This window comes from Manacus candei, unplaced genomic scaffold, assembly GCF_025592945.1.
Source record: "Manacus candei isolate 608988 ecotype Guabito, Panama unplaced genomic scaffold, ASM2559294v1 h1tg000018l, whole genome shotgun sequence".
NCBI lineage: Eukaryota > Metazoa > Chordata > Aves > Passeriformes > Pipridae > Manacus > Manacus candei.
In genome coordinates this window covers 12,983,816-12,999,949 of record NW_026138066.1, presented here as the reverse complement: position 1 = coordinate 12,999,949, position 16,134 = coordinate 12,983,816, and the positions used below count along the sequence as shown (strand labels likewise).

At 43.2% G+C, this 16,134-nt stretch overlaps 1 protein-coding gene across 1 annotated transcript in view; it reads right to left on the bottom strand.

The window, feature by feature from the left end:
* AKR1D1 (aldo-keto reductase family 1 member D1) overlaps positions 1–16,134 on the bottom strand; it is a 35,146-nt gene that overhangs the window by 17,979 nt on the left and 1,033 nt on the right. Inside the window, exon 2 of the mRNA XM_051784724.1 lies at positions 583–750. Coding sequence (XP_051640684.1) covers positions 583–750 — 168 coding nt within the window. The remainder of the gene's footprint in view (positions 1–582; positions 751–16,134) is intronic.

Sequence of the window (16,134 nt, the reverse complement as noted above, 5' to 3'; positions counted from 1 at the left end):
ACTTTTTAATGACAGGTGATACAGTAACTAAGGGTGTAGCTTGATGAGTAATTTTCTGGCAGTAATATCAATGTAAGCACTTGCTGTTCTCCCATACTTAGACACTGGCATGCACATGCTTGCTCCCACCCCTTTCATTGTGCAACCTCATGGCAAACCTGTACAGGGAATCACTCTGACAGAAAATAACTCATTGGTAGGATCATTGTCCATATCAGGCTCAGTGTGTGGCTATAAAAATGTGCATGACAGCACAGTGTGTGGTACAGTAACAGTTTAGGCAACACGGCTGAGTGTAGCAATGGTCTTAACTTGCAGGTACCTACAATACTAAGCAGAATGGATGTTGCATGGTTCCCGTTGCTATCAGAGATTTAAACAGAGAACAACAGTGATTCCTGTGCCTAACAGAAAAGCTAGTGTTCATAAAGATCTGAGGCATTATGGTAATGCTAGGAAAGAAAAATAAAGGATGTTGGATCTGGAAGGAAACATGCCAGATGTTGACCACCGGCATTCTTAAGAAAGACCATTCACGGAAATCCTGGATTTAGTGTAAATAATATGAGCACAGCTTCTCACCTTGCCACAGTAAAAAATGTCTTCTCGCTTGATCTTTCCTTCAGCAATCTTCTCCCGGATGGCTTGTCCCACTTCATGCTCATTGAAGTAGACAAAGGCACCGTCGATGTGGCGGTAGCCAGCATCAATGGCAATCTTCACTGCCTCCAGACAGGAACCCTTGGGGGTCTGGTGGGAGAAGAATAAACATAGCTTCAGCCTCCTGCTCACCTTCCCTTCAACGCTATAGAGTCACTGAGATAAGCACAAGATTCATGCTTAAATTCATCCAGTCTGACCATCCCTTACCTCCCCAGATATCTGTGTTTCAATTTCTAAATAAAAAAGTGCTGTGCACTTTTCCTCAAAACTGTTGTGAATGTGAAATTGGACTGGAAAAAGCAGCAAAGCAAAAACTTTTCTGTGTTGTGAAAGAGAGAGTACTACAGTCCTCAGAAAGTAGAATTGAATGTATTTTATATAAAAAATTATTTCAGAAATTGTCACCTAGAGAGCAAGGACTTTCCCACAACAGCCATTTGATAAAATTCCTTACTCATTCTTTACCATTGGTGGTAGCACAATCCTAAGGGTGATAACTCAGGACTGTCTACTGATATTCCCAGTTCTGGACAGTTCCTTTATTGTGTAGTTAAGAACCAGTAGTTGTCTTAATATACATTTATATACATTTTATTGCTTCAGTTTAAGATGAGCCCAAGAAACCTAAAAAGTCCAAGTGACATTTTTGTACTGTGTACTGCATTTATATTTACTCATCACTGCCAAAATTCAGAATAAGCTTGTTTTTTCGTAACAGTCATATTTTCCATTAGCCACTGCGGCAAGCAAAATTACACGTAGGCTAAACCAAGCAAAAAAGCATAAAACTGGTTACCAAAATTATTTGTTCTGGACACTGGAATTGTACTGAAAACATCTTACTGTTCCTACACTTTGTATAATGAGAGAGCAGCTCTAAGGTGGTCAAGGGCTCTCAGCAACATGCAGCAAGACTATTCTCCCACCCTTTTCATGGGCATTGCTCTCCTATGACAGGGACATCTGATTCACTTTAAGAAAAAGAGAAATAGGGGGAGTCAACTTGCTCTGCTGTGTTGTTGTCTGTCAGCAACAAATGCCAAGAGTTGAATTCTGCTACCTGCAAATGCAGGGCCAAAACCACACGGCTTCTCCTATGAAGAAAACAGATGTCAGAGACATCTGGAAATGAGAAGGTACAAAGAGAACGTCAAATTTGTTGGTTTTGCTGATGCCAAGGGAAGACGAGAAGCAGGACTGGCAGTAAGTGTTGTTAGGAAGGACCACTTTTCACCACAGCAATGGCTCTCTCTCCTCTCTGTCCTTTTACAGCTGCCACTGGCTTGGCTGTCCAGGAGTTTGCCATGAAATAAACAGCTGTTCTTCCATCACCTGATGAATTAGGTGTGAAACTCATAGCTGCTATAGGATGCTGCAGTGATCAAGGACATTGGTCTTCCCTTCCATGTTCATGTGAGAAGGATTCCTGCTGACACATGAGGGTCAACTTCTCTCTTTCAGTCCTAGAGCTGTGGGCTGGTGACAGACTATTCTAGGATAATAGGACTATATTCCAGCCTGCTTCCTCTGCTCTTCAGTGTCCCATCCCAACTGACTGCTGTTGGACACAAATGGACCAACTTCTGTTTGGGCCTGTGGGGACTTTCTGCTCCAGCACACAGTGCCCAGAGGTTACTTAAAATGCAAAGCCGCTCACGCTTGCCCTGATTTATGACGAACATGAGCGAGGGCTCAGAGGCAAAAATGGCACAATTTGGCACTCTACAGTATTTACAGCAGTGATGATGCAATGCTGTTTGCTTAATTGAGAGAGACAACGAAACACTTGTTTCAGTGCTTTGCTGCTTTTATTGTGGGAGCCTCCCAAAAGCACGCTTGGCCCCTGCCAGGGCCCTTTCCTAGTTGTTAGTAGGTTGTAATAAAGACCATGGCAGCCAACAACCTTTCAGGACGAGTCAATGGCTAGTTTTCACTTGGGGCATGTTGGGCAGCATTACAGAAGTGTGAGGCATGGAGTAGTGACAACCTCCAACATGTTCGCTGCTTTGTCCCTGCCTGAACCTGCAAGGAAAGATTTGAGAGAGGCATCAGGAAGAAAGCTCTGACATGAGTATTACAAGCCTGCTGTTACTGATGACAGTAACCTCAGACCTCTGCCCCAGCAATGAGCTGCACAAGGCTGTAGCTGCAGTTGCAAAGCTCAAACTGATTAGCACAGAACAACAGGACTCAGCTTAAAGGTCTGGTGAGCTCAGGTTTAAGTGATGATTAGTTGTCTGAAAGAGAAATGTATTTCCAAATTGCGGTCAGTGTTTCCTCTCTGAAACCTGATTTTTGAAACTATGTGACTTTTAGATTGCTTCAGCCTGTTTCACTTTTACCATTCAAGCGTATGAAAGAAGAATATTTAGAGGAAAGTGATGCATTAACCTTAATGCAGATCTTAAGAATTTTTTTTTTTTTGTTTTCCATTTGTTGAAGAGCCTGAAAATGAGGCCTGAAAGTGAACCTGGTACCAGAATTTTCTCTCTTCTTTTCGCATGTTTGAGAGATTGCATGAACACAGCTCCCTGTTGTTTCCTGAACTGTAAACCAAACTCCATCAAGTAAGGAAACATTGATTATTGAGTTGCGTCTTTTCTTGGACACCAGGGCCACTTTGGTCAGTAAGAAAAGCAGAAGGAATAGGTCGGGAAAGGTAGAGTCTCACATATAAGGGAACAGCACAATTGCAAACTTGGGAGAAGAGTAGAATAGAGAAAAATGAGAAAGCTTACAATTACTGCAACTGCTTTTGGCTGAAGCAGTTGACTCATGTTAGAGCTGAACTTCTACATGTTTCTTAATTTTTGCATGGGACTTACATCTGTACAAACAATCCTGTGAAAGACTCCTCCATCTCAAGGAACAATCTTATTCTTCAGGGGCTTGGAGAGGCTTTTTTTGGATCAGACCTTGATTACCAATGGCTAGAGATGGGTTTACATTAAATATAAATATTTTCATTGCACCAGTTCATTTAATCTGATGTGGTGTATTAGTTCTGACAGATTCTGGTCTAAGGTGCTCCATATAAAAATGCAAAACAACCTAGGGAACAGTTTTTGGAAAATTCTGCCTCTATTGAACCATCCCAGCTGAAGGTCTGAGACATCTGTGAGTCTGGAAACTTTATACCATATGTTAACTTTCATTGTAATGGAGAAACTATCATTTCTAGGATTTCATGTGTTTAATCCTTCCAAATCCTGCACTAATAGGCTGTGGTAAACTGTGCTGATGAGTTGCACAGGCTAGTCATGTTGTGGTATTGCTGCTTTTTAGAAGTGTTTCCTTAAATGTCATATCTTGTTCCATTGTTTCCTGACAGACCATACTAAAGTTGGATGACTCAGATCACCACTGCTCATACATCTTTCTATCAGAGAAGGTACAAACCTCGATCTTTCCCCTCTACCTTGCTGCTCAACCTGAGGTGTTTTAATCTCTTCTGTCTTTCATGGAATTAAAGTCTTTAGTAGTGACCAGATCAGAGATTAACAACTGAAACCCGTCTTTTATTTAAGTGTAGATAAAAGTTTATGATATGACTGTGTTGTATAAGGACCGGCACCACTCCAACCACAGCACCTGGTAAAGCAGTATCTCCCAGGCTATTTGGCCATGGAGCAGCCACCTTTACTTGGAATCCCAGACCTCTTCCTTCTCCTTGCTGCAGGTTATACTCACTAGGGTCTGCTATCTAAAATGCAGTTGCCTATGCTGTCTATTCATTCCAGGTAGGCCTTTATTCTTGTACCATTCCCAAATAAGCAGGGCTCACATATAGAGAAGTAGAAATACCAGATGAGGTACTGAAATGTCTCCATGCCATAAACTCTTTGGGTTTTATCAGTAGTAATTCAGGACTCTTTGGTTTTGGCCTTAAGACAAATCTTTGCTTTTTATTACTTTTTATTTAAGTGTAGATAAGAGCTATGCTTGATCCTTAGCTATAATTAATGTTTCAGCTTTTAATCAGTGTGCCCTACAACTATGCCACTTTGATCAAGGACTTGTTTTAGAACTGGAATTTTGTACACTGGAAGTCAGATATTTATCTTCGGTGTTCTTGCAGTCAGTCACTGATTTGTGCCAAAAAAGTTACTAAATTTATCGCATGTTTTATGATAAAAGAAAAACTTCTTGATTGACTAGAACAATTTGCTCCATTGCTAATAAATTTTTTCAATAGCATCTGTTATTCTTAAGATCATAAAGTTTAAGGAAACAATACACACAGTTATTCCCTCTCTCAATCAATAGCTTGTAAACCTGCTGATTTACCACCACACATGGCAGATTAAACCAGTATCAGTTTCCTTCAGGCTCCATGGTAAATAAATGGAACAGAAGGGATGGGGGGGCAGACTCAGATATGCACCTTCACTGGAAGAAATGAAGCAGCAATTTGGCCCCTTCTCCATAGATGAAGTAGCCAACTGGACAGTTACCACTTTCTGTGAGTCTGAAAAAGCAATGTGCTTCATCAGTCCTGTCTGTCTGAAAGGGTCTGCTCTCTTTTTCCTCTGAGACCATAAACTTTCATATTTTTTAATGTTTATTCCAGACACCTTCCATCACATCCCATTTTGTCAAAAACTATTTTCCCTACCGTAGCAAATGAACAGTTGCAGTTTTGTTCATGATTGCATATGACCAAGCCACAGGAGAATATTTTTGTGCAGGCATACCCATGAATTTTTCTCTTCCCTCTCAAGTAGAACAGTATTTGCTCAGCAGTGTTAGTGGTTTTCCAAATTATTACTGTTATTTAAGTGTCACAGTTCAGCTGCCCTCCAATTCTTTTGCTTTTTCTACAGCATCTTTTTCTGGTCAGCAATTTCCATTGGCTTTCCAGCTGGTTAAGAGGGTTATCTCCAAAGACAAAGCTAACAGCACACATTGGTGGTAGACTCTAATCTTGCAAAACCACGCCACTGCTTGTATGTCTTAACATCACTATTGTAATTTATTTTTTGTTAGTCCACACAGTAAAGGAAAACAGTCTGACTCAGGCTCTCAGATTCTGCTCTGCCTTTCACACGCGCAGCTCTATGGAGTTGCGCCAGTGTCAGCAGCACATGAGAGCTGAGGAAGCAGCACTTCAGGGAAGTGCTTTAGGAGAAGTGCCCTTTACCTTAGTCCTGAGCATCTCACCTGGTTAGTGCAATGTTATCCAGTCCCTCAGCTGGAAATAACGATCCTAGGAAGAAAAGCTTGAGGTGTTAGGAGACACAGGGCCATCTCCTGGAAAAAATCTGAGCTTAACTGCAGCAGAATTATACAAGAGACCCAAACTGTGGGCCAAGCGCTCCAGTCCTAACCTATAATTTAAGATGTGGAGTTGCTGTTTAGGAATCTTAGTCAGCTAAATACAGGAAGGAGAAAGTAGGTACATTCCTGGGCTCAGAGCCTCCTTCACCAGAGCTCGGCACTCACACACAAATTCTTATACAAGTTTCTAGAAGCCCAATTCCTTATTTCCATTTGCCTGTTTTCCGGACAAACTGGCAAGAAGGATTGGCTGAAGATGTTAGGAACAGAGCATAGAAAGCATGTGTACTGAAGGCACTGCAGGAAAGCACAGGTTGAGTTTACAAAGCCAGAGGATATGAGCCACACAAGGGTACATTCTTAGAATTGTTTAACCTTGTAAAAGAGAAGCTGTACTGTACACCTCTTTCTTGGAAAATGCAACCGCCAGCACATCCCTCTCTCTCAAACACAGGAAAATCTGGCTTTCATCCTCCGGAAGCATTGGCAGCCACCATCCAGGAAGCACAACCCAGCAAAGGGTTCTCTGCAAAAGCAGGTATAGCTGGGAATGGAGGCAGAGAACAGAGCTGAGAGCCACAAGCTGCTATGCTGGCCCAGAAGTTTGCTTTATGTCATGCAGTGTGTTGCCTTGGAAGGTGGAGGACAACAAATATGGATTCCTAGAGAAGATGGGGGGAATGGTGACACTTGTGGCCTTGTGTCACACTGTGAATGAGCATGAACAAGGGATGCCCTTCTCCTCTAACCTGATGCTCTATCAGTGGCCTAAAGCATGAGGTTTGTCCGTACAACAGAAATTAGATTGCATAACTGCAGATTTAGCATTTCTAGAATTCCTCTTACATTGTTATTCTAGCATTTAGCCGAAGCTGTCTTTAGGAAAGCTTTATTATTGTAGCTGGCAGAAGTTGCTGGAGTTATTTTTATCGCTTGATTGCAGAATCCTCAGTTTTAGGATCGCTGCAACTTTTCACTTGATGCAAATTCAGTTTATGCAAACTGAAGCTAAAGAGCTGCCTTTCCTCTCTGCTGGCAGCTAGAGGATTAAAGCAAACCAGGCAAATGATGTGCATGTGGGTTCCCATGCTTGCAGTGCTAGTGGAGTGGACTGAGAAAGTTTCCTGAAGAGCTGGAGGACACAATAGCCTGCTGGCAGGCCCTGGAAAGCATGAATCTAACTGGAAGGGTGGATGTTATCAAAACACCCTTCAGACAAGAAATGCAATCACAGGGATGTGTGAGGTACAAGCAGAAGGCAAAGCACCAGCTTGTGCAATAAAAGAGAAGAAAAGGTTGCCAGTAGTTCTTCTGCTTCGTTCCCTAGAGTTAAAGGGGAGAGGTTTCTGGCGCCAGTCCGAAGAAGTGTTTGCAAAGGCAAATGTAAAACTTGGGGAATTCCACCACCTAGTTAGCTGAACTAAAAGAAGTCAGCTTTGATGAAGCCTAGAGAGACATTTTCTGCACAACGTTTTCAAGTTTTGACAAATCTGGCCTCTTAGGTCAACCAAAGAGACAACCCAGATGTTAGCTTCCCACAAGAGCTGCAAGAACATGCTTATGCTGTTCTTTGGAGGACTGTGGGGAGTCAGGGACACATGGGAGTGTACAGCCATATTTAACGTATGGAGTCAGTCTGGGACATTTTAAAAATGGAGCTTTGCCTGGAAAATTGGGCTTTGAATGTGCTTGCCAAAAAGCGTATCTCTCAGTTGCAGTAATTCCGATTACTCACTCATAGGGGTTCAGCTTTTCCCCTCTTCAATAATGCCCTGTCCCATCTTCTGTAAAACAATCTTAACTTTTACTTAGACAGGAGGGCTTTCCTTGTGGCTCTTCCACAGGGTTAAAAACCCCAGTATGTTTAGAAAGGCAGAGGAAAAGACAAGAAAAAAATTACTATTTTTTTGGTGTCAGTATTTGGCCTTAGTATCATTGCATTGGTAACAGCTAGCTTTGTAGTTTTTGGAAGAAGGGTGTATTGAAACAGCTATAGTCAGTGCAATACACAGCTATGGAATGGAAAAGATCTGTTCTCTGTTTGGTTACTTTTCAAACAAGAATCTTGTGACTGGGTTTGAGTAATGCTACTATCCTAAAAGCTTATCTGGATTAACCCTCTATTAATTTTGGATCTGGACTGATTGAACACAACTCTACCTTATGTCATAGCTGGACATGTACCTTGGTGGGTGATGCTGGCACCTGATATCCACCATCCAAGAGCTGTACTGACCTCCAGACAAAGTTGTCATCTCCTAAATGTCACACTGCTCTGAGAATGTTTTCCTCTGGAGTGCTCTTGCAGTGTCCAAGTCTGCATGTCTTGGTACCATGTCTTTGGGAGCCAAATGACGTGGTGCCAGGTGGGTTGTAGGAGCCAGGTCACCTGCTTGGAGTAAGCAGGCATCACTACACAAGGCCAGGCAATTATCTGGCTCTCAGAGGTTTCATTAGTAGAAGTCTTCTGCTCTGCAAGGGTGTATGTCTCTTGGTCCTGGAGTAGTCTGAAAGTGTTTTCACGCAGCAGCTGAGATGTCAGCATAGGTTGGAGGTACTATCTTTTTAAGAAGAGGGTTTTTTTGGAAGGCTTATAATTTAAGGCATTCTCAGGTGGTAGGGGCGGGGGGGGGAAGAAAGAAGTCATTCTAAGCACAATCTACTCGTCAGAGCAAACTAAAAAATCCCCCATTTTCCAGGACTAGCAATTTTGTGGTCATTTTGCTCAGAAGTCCTCCATAGGTTAATGAAATATGTAGCTAGAAAGCTAGTCTTTCATTCGTACTCATCTACAATGCTGGGCCCATCCTCATTAGGAATTTTACATTTTGACCACTTCAGTAAGTGCAACTTTTAGTCTGCCACACGTGATTAGACACTGATTGTGTTCACAGCTGGAAACAGAAGCCATTGGCACAAAGCAGAGATTAGTAATACTGTGAATTTGTTTTCTATTAAGCTTCAGGTTTCATAGAAATGAAGAACCGCAGAGATTTCAGCAGAGAATATATGTGGAGGTAAATGAGCATTTTGCAAATTCAGCAGTGTCTTAAAGCCATGGGTTTTGTGCAAATCAAAGTAATAAGAACAAAGCTTGTGTCCTCAAGAATGTTAGGGACAAGAATCTTTCCTCCAAATTGACAGAAAGCGGTAAGTCATTTTGCCAAATCTGACTTTAAAATTTGAAATTAATGGTTAAAGTACAGTTCTTACACAAAAGCTAGAAGTTCTAGAGTCTGCCATGTTTCAGAACAAAAGCATCTACCTTTTCTAATTACCTGTTTTTTCTTAGGGTTTTTTGTCTTAGTTTTCCTTTCTTAATGAGATAAAGATACAACCTTGCATTTATGAAAGCCAAAAATGTTCCACTGTATAACACGAGATTACAGAGAGGTAGCAAGAATTGAGGTGTCAAGAGGTGGCTGCACACAGGGGAGGAGAAGTCAGTGCTAAACACCGAGAAGGCAAAGTGTTAAAGACACAGAAATGGAGAAAGACTGCTCCAGTGGCAGAACAGAAAAGTTGTATGGCAGAGGAGAAAAGGAGAATGCAAGATAAATGAGCTCTGCTTTTCAGAGGCAGTAAGCATGCCATTAAAGCATACATGAAAGGGATCTTTAAAATGTGTCATGCAACACTGAGTTTTTAGAGAAAGGCATTTATGAAATCAGAACTTGTTGGAGACCCTTTAGATTATTCTTCTAGTCTATACCCTCATCTCTTTGCTATAAAAAAAATCCAATCTGTGAAAACACTATCTTATTTGTGGAAGGATTTATCTTATTTCCTGGCATATTTTCCATCTCTGTAGCAAACAGCAGGGATGGATTAAGGCAATACTACAGCCCAGAGACACTACAGTGTCTTGAATCCTCACACAGGCTCCTGCCCAAGAGCCATATTGTTCTGCTGCCTGCTAAAAGCTGATGCCTGCCACTCCACCTCCTCAAGCCATCTGCGGATCAAATACCTAGGCATCCTGCCTTTATCTGCTCTTGGCAACTGTGTCTTGCCAGTAACTGACTTAGTAGAGGAATAAGGAGTAAAAACTGAGAGATTAATCAATGAGGGCATCACTCAACACCAGGATGCCAGCCACTGAAGGAAAGGCATGCCATCTGCAGCCTGTGCAAGCAGAATCACCTGAGTATGGTTTAAATCCTTCAAGCATGAAACTAATTGAGTCACGACTTTGTGAGTAATCTGGCTACAGATATTTGGTTTCAGGACAAATATTGTTCAATGTGAAGGCTAGGCTGAGTTTACTAACAGGCAGGCAAGGAGCCCTCTGGGACACATAGCAGATTAGGCACAGTTGTCTTCCTGGGATGCTGTAATTTATCTCCTTCCCTTCTGCCCTTGACTCAAGTGCACAAATCTCCATTTGGAAGCACGGTTTTAGGATATCCTCAGACACCAAGGGAACATAAGGCTACCCTCTGAAACATCTCAGAAATCCCAACCCTGAAAGACCGCATGTTGCTACGTGTCGGGTAGCTGTGGCTCTGCCGCTCCAAAGCCCTCCCTGAAGACAAGAAGAACTAGTACTGCATGAGGTAATACTGCAACTTAAAAACCAAATGGCTTGAGAAAGCCAGTGGTGGTTACTGAAAGGGACTCTAAAGTGCACAATGTCCTTTGGAAATGCTGGTCAGGGGATATGGCCCAACAACTTTAAAAAAAATTACTTTGTTTTGGGAGCTTTATTCTCTTCTTAGGTTCAGGGCATAAATATGAGGTTCCATAGCCAAATATCCCAGCTGACTTCCACAGATCTGTTCAAGTCAGGTTCTCAATACTTTTTTATGGGAGAAAAAGGCAAAATATTTCCCTGGTCTACTTCTGTGATGATTTTATGTAGGTTCATAGAGATCGTTTCAGTAGAGAGCTAACTTCCGACTCAGTACTTGCTGAGTTCAAACACATATTCATGTGTAATCATTCACATTAAATGGATTGATGTATTTTCTTTACATATTTATTTTACTAGCATGTCATGGGAAATAAGCTAAGGCTGTAAGAACACTTGGATATTAGGGCAGTCCCTGCTCTTACCACTCCCTCTCTCATCTCTTTCAAGAAAAAATCTAGAAGCCAAGTGGGAGGTTTACCTCAGGAGGAAGACAGTTAGTTGTCTGAGCTGGAGGAGAAATTTATAGAGAAAAGATCAAGAAGTAGAAGACACTGTCTGCAGAGATCTCAGATGTCACTTCTCCCTGGTACTCTCAATACATGCTCTATTCTGTAGCTTTGGGTCAGGCCAGGTGACTTTCTTTACAAGTCACTTGAAATCATTGCTGTCTCCAGCCGATCATGTTTTGGAAGCCAGTGACGACCAGGAGGAAAATGGGGAATTAAATTGTGTGTAATGCCTCCCTTGCTGCAGCTGAGAGATCCAGATCCCACCATGGGGACAAATCACTTATTATCTCTTTTGACTTAACAGTAGCCTACAGCAGCTCTGAAGGCAGGCAGCCTGCAGCAGGGGTGCAGCCAGCACCGTTAAGAGTGATTGAAATAGTTTGTGCATGCACATCCTTGTGTGAGGAACTTTTTGGCATAAACGATCCTATGAGAGCACTAGAAGCTGTTAGACCTGTACAAGGAAAAGTTACTCTGTTCAGCTTCTATCTTGGGTGTAAAAAGTAATTCAAGGTGCCAAAACAGTGTTTTTACTTATGCAAGACAGATTTTTTTACTTGGTCACTCAGACTGGATACAGGAGCCCTGGATGAACTTTTCCTCTTTCCCTGATTCAAACCAGCAATTTCTTCTTAAACAAAACCCAGACTGTCTGGGCACTCACAAGGGTTACTTTGTGGTAGTTAAAGATTTGGGGAAATGGGTCTCTCTCCCTCCTGGCTAGAGGCCATACCAAGTTCTTCAGCATCCAGAGCTGTGGGGCTAGTGGGCAGTGTGCTTTCCCATGGGGAGGGTGCTCCTCCTGCTCCAGCCTGTGCGTGTTTCTTCTTGCCTCTCTCTAGCTATCACATACCCCACGATCATGTTATATCCCTGAGCTGTGTGATATGAATTTAATCCCCAGAGGCTGAGAGGAGGACTGAATCTGGTTTCCCACCACCCATGTGGATTTCCTTACCAGCGGGCTATTCAGGGAAAGGCAACTGCTACCTCCAACTGCTTTAATAATTCTTTGATTCCTCAGCTTGTACTGCCAGTGCCCAAAATGAAATGCTTTGCCATTTGTTTTGCCTGAAACTATTCCACAAAACTGCTTCCAATTTATGAATGGATTTGGCTACCTCAGAACCTCATTTTTAGCTAAGTTGCAACTTGCCAAAAGCCCTCACCCAGTGCTATTCTTGAGTGCTTTGCCCAATCTTATGTTTCAGAAGCAGCGCCTGTGTACAGTGTGGTTGCTACAACCTTCCCTCCAAGCCCTGTCCTCCCTCAGTCAAAACAGGAAGGTAGGAGAGGAGCTGCGGCCAAGGCCTCTTGACCTTCCAGGGAAACAGCAAGTATTTATGTGGAGACACCGGACTGATGATCTTAGCTGTGTTGACAGGGATGAGTTATAAAGTGAAGCAGGCATAAGTGCAGTTTTAACAAGGCATAGGATTTCCAGGATTTAGGAGTGTTTTTAGCACCTTTACCCTCTAAGCTTGCTCATCCCCACATGCCATCAGCTTCTAGATGGGTGCCAGTACCACTTGACGGGCGGAGCTGGGAACTAAGCATCAATGCTGGGAGGTGTGGGAGCCCAGGGTGGGCTGATCTGGTTCTGCTGTAGTGCAGGGCAATGCCACAGGCTCATCAAGGGGGCTGTCCTCCTCTACCACCCTCCCCTGTGGGGCTGCCCTCTCCCTTCTCCCCCATCTACTTAATACCCTGGAGAATTGGGTCAACGGCTTGGGGGCCCTCAGGGAGGGAGAGCTGGACACGGTGCATCTGCTGGAGCCTTGGCAGAGCCACTCCTCCACATGTGGGGTTTTGCCAGAAGGATCCACAGAGCCAGACAGAGGTAGAATTGGCCTCTAATTTTAAATGTCTGGAGTGCCTTGATAGTCCTGATTCACTGTTCCCACTGTGCTTCCCATCCAGACCCATGAGAAGAAGGGATATTTGGGAAAGGAAAGAGAGAATAGGGGAAGGTGTCAGTGACTGAGATTTCCAGTTTTTCACTTCAGTCCATCCTGGCTAGGATAAATAGCCTAGTTAATATAGTCAAGAATCCAATACAACTCACACATGTCCTTCCACATGTGAAGGAGAATGCAAATCCAACTTGAAGGCACTGAAATCTGCACCAAAAAGAAAGCTAAGCTTTATAGTTATATGGCTTTAAAAATAAGGATAGGGAATACCAATTAAAGCTGCCAAAAAAAAAAAAAAATTAGGTTCTTTTCTTGATAAACAACCCAAATTTATGACTAATTCCATGACCCAGTGAAGACTCTTTTCTTTTGTTAGCAGATGAGCTGATAGCCAATGAATTTATTGTACTTTCTTGCTGTGGTAAAGAAAAAAAGAAACCCCCAGCATTGCATTTTCAGTCTCAAAGAATTAGCTGAATTGTCATCATGACCTCCATTAAATCAGAAGAAAAGCTCTGTTACATCTAGAGGGAAAGAGCATTCAATTAAAATGAATCGGATAATCAAACAGACTTTTCCACAGTGGTCCAGCTCTGCTCCAGTTGACTGATGTACTACACTGAGTCAGTAAATTCGTACAGGGGACCAAATTTCAGTCAATAGGTTTATTTTTTGTTCAGTGTTTCACAATCAGAGAAGCATGACTTATCTCCCAAAGTCGTCTTTGGGAGAACAATTAAGTTATTTAAGATGAGCAAGGCAAGCTGCTGACACATTTCAGTTTTGAAGGCACTGCTGTTCAGTTTATCCAGACAAAGCCTGAAACGTGAAAGCTGGCCTCCTGCCTTTGTTTTCTTGTAACCGACTGCCGAAGAAGCAGATTTCCCTGCTCCGTGGCTAACTAGATTTGCCTGGTTTGCTTAACCAGTGAGCACATTCCTGCACTTCAGGAAGAACACTCCGGACTCATTACAAGCTACTGGACTACAGCACGACATTGAGAAAACAGATTTGTTTTGGACAAGCTGCTCTGATGTGGAGGTGCCAGGGTGAATAACCTTTGGAAAAAAAAAAAAAGAAAAACAACAAAACCCCCAAAAACCTGCCTCCAGGAACAAGATGAATAATCTGACAAATGAATAGCTCTGTATTTTATATCAAAGCACAAAATGAGTAGAAGTTGTGGAGATCTGACTCATGAGCAGAAATAGAGTGCTGGGGACGGCTTGAGCCGTTGCTACCACCAGCTGCCTCCCCCCACCGCTGGAGAATGGGTGGCTCAGATGCTGCTTCTTAAGCAATTCAGCCACAAAAGGCTACAGTTGAGCATTTTCAAGGAAACGTGTCAGCGCTAGTTTTTAGCAGCACTCGTTAAGATAAACCTTGAAACGGTCCCGAGTTGCTACAAAGCCTTTCAGCTCTTGAGGCAGGAGGAACTGGACAGCCACTTTGCCAGGCATCCCGGTGGAAGTCGCACCAGGCATAAATCAGTACTCAGCAAAGCAGCTTGTCCTAGCTAAGTGGCACTCCGCTGCCACGGCAAGGTGTTGATAGAAGCCTCCTCCCCGCCCCCTTTCCCAACCCTCTTATCAGTAAAGCAGCCTTTTTGAGATGGGCAAATTTTAAGCCCGTGACCTATTTAAACGTCCGGTCCCATCACCGACCAGCAGCGCAATTCTGCAACAACTCCCGTAGCACTCTGCTACTGCATTTCCCCAGCTGCTCTCTGTGACAAGTTCCCCGCCTCAAATAGAAGCCCTAATCCTAGTGTAAAGCTCCAGCCTTGCACCTTCAGATAAACATACATTGTTTCACCTGGTCTTCTGCGAAAATGGGACTGTGGCAAGGGCCTTATCAGTGCTGCTTTCTCTACCTCTTCTCAGCTCCTCCTCCCACCCATAACTTTCTAACGTGTTTATCATGCAGAAAGAGAAAGACAGCTCACAAAATCAAACTCCTACAAACGCGGGGGGAGGGAGAACGGGTGGTTGGGGATGTGCACCCATCCCCACTGAGGGTACAGTTACACAGCAGCTTCAATTGCTCTAAATTGGAGTTGCCGTAGCAATGCCTGCCCTGCCTGCATCATCCTGTCCTCCCCACCTTCTGTCAGCAGAAAACAAAGGAGGTACATGTGAAAAGCAAAAAGTCACTACCTGTGGCTGATTCTTCTGAAAACCAGCCCTACCTAAAAATTATTCATTTTGGTTGGTTGAGCTCCATACAAAGGCCACTTTGAACCAAACTGAGGATGAAGGAAACATCAGGATTTTGCAGGATAGGGGTAAAAGAAGCAGCACTGTTGCTCTGTTGATTTTAGGACAACTGAATTTCTGTAGAATGAATTCTTAGCAGGGTTATAGCAGTGCCGAGAAGCTGTCTTCAAAAGTGGAATTCCCATCCACCTCCCCTCTCAGCTCTGGCAGGTTACTTGCCGCTTTGGGCTCCCTGCCTGAACCTTGGCTAATGCCACAGCATCGGACCACGGCTTGTCCCGGCTGCAGGTGGGAAGTGCAGCAAGGCAGGAGCCCTGCTGCTGCAAGGCAGGAGCCCTGCTGCTGCAAGGCAGGAGCCCTGCTGCTGCATGTTTCTTAACTTAAAACTACTGTAAAATTGCAACTCGAGGGTTAGGGGCACAATACAAAAGTATGGAAAGAAATGCTTCAAGTTCACTCAGAGCTATTTTGTCTCTGAATTGTGCAACATTCTGCTTTGCTACATTAAAACTCCTATTAGAGACCTTTAATTTTGTTTCGCTAACCATTATTCAAAGAATGCTCTAGCTGAAAATATCTCTAGAAAGCCTAGTGATGTGGGGGATGATGACCAGCCTCTGAAGTTGTGAATTCCAACTGATTCGCCGCATGTGAACCAGCGCTGTTGTCCTGGGGATTTCTTGCACTCTGTCGGCATCACTCATGCAACAGTGTTTTTTGAAAATCGTCAACACCGTTATTTATACACCATAGTACGTTTAGCGGTTTGCAAATGGTTTTAATCAAGAGTTTTCTTTAAAAAGGTAATTGTAAATACCTGTGGTATATGAAGTCATACACACAATATTGCATCTCAACTGATACTATTCTACACGAAGGGTCTGGCCACGATGCCCCTTTTCCACCCCTTCAAACAAACAAAT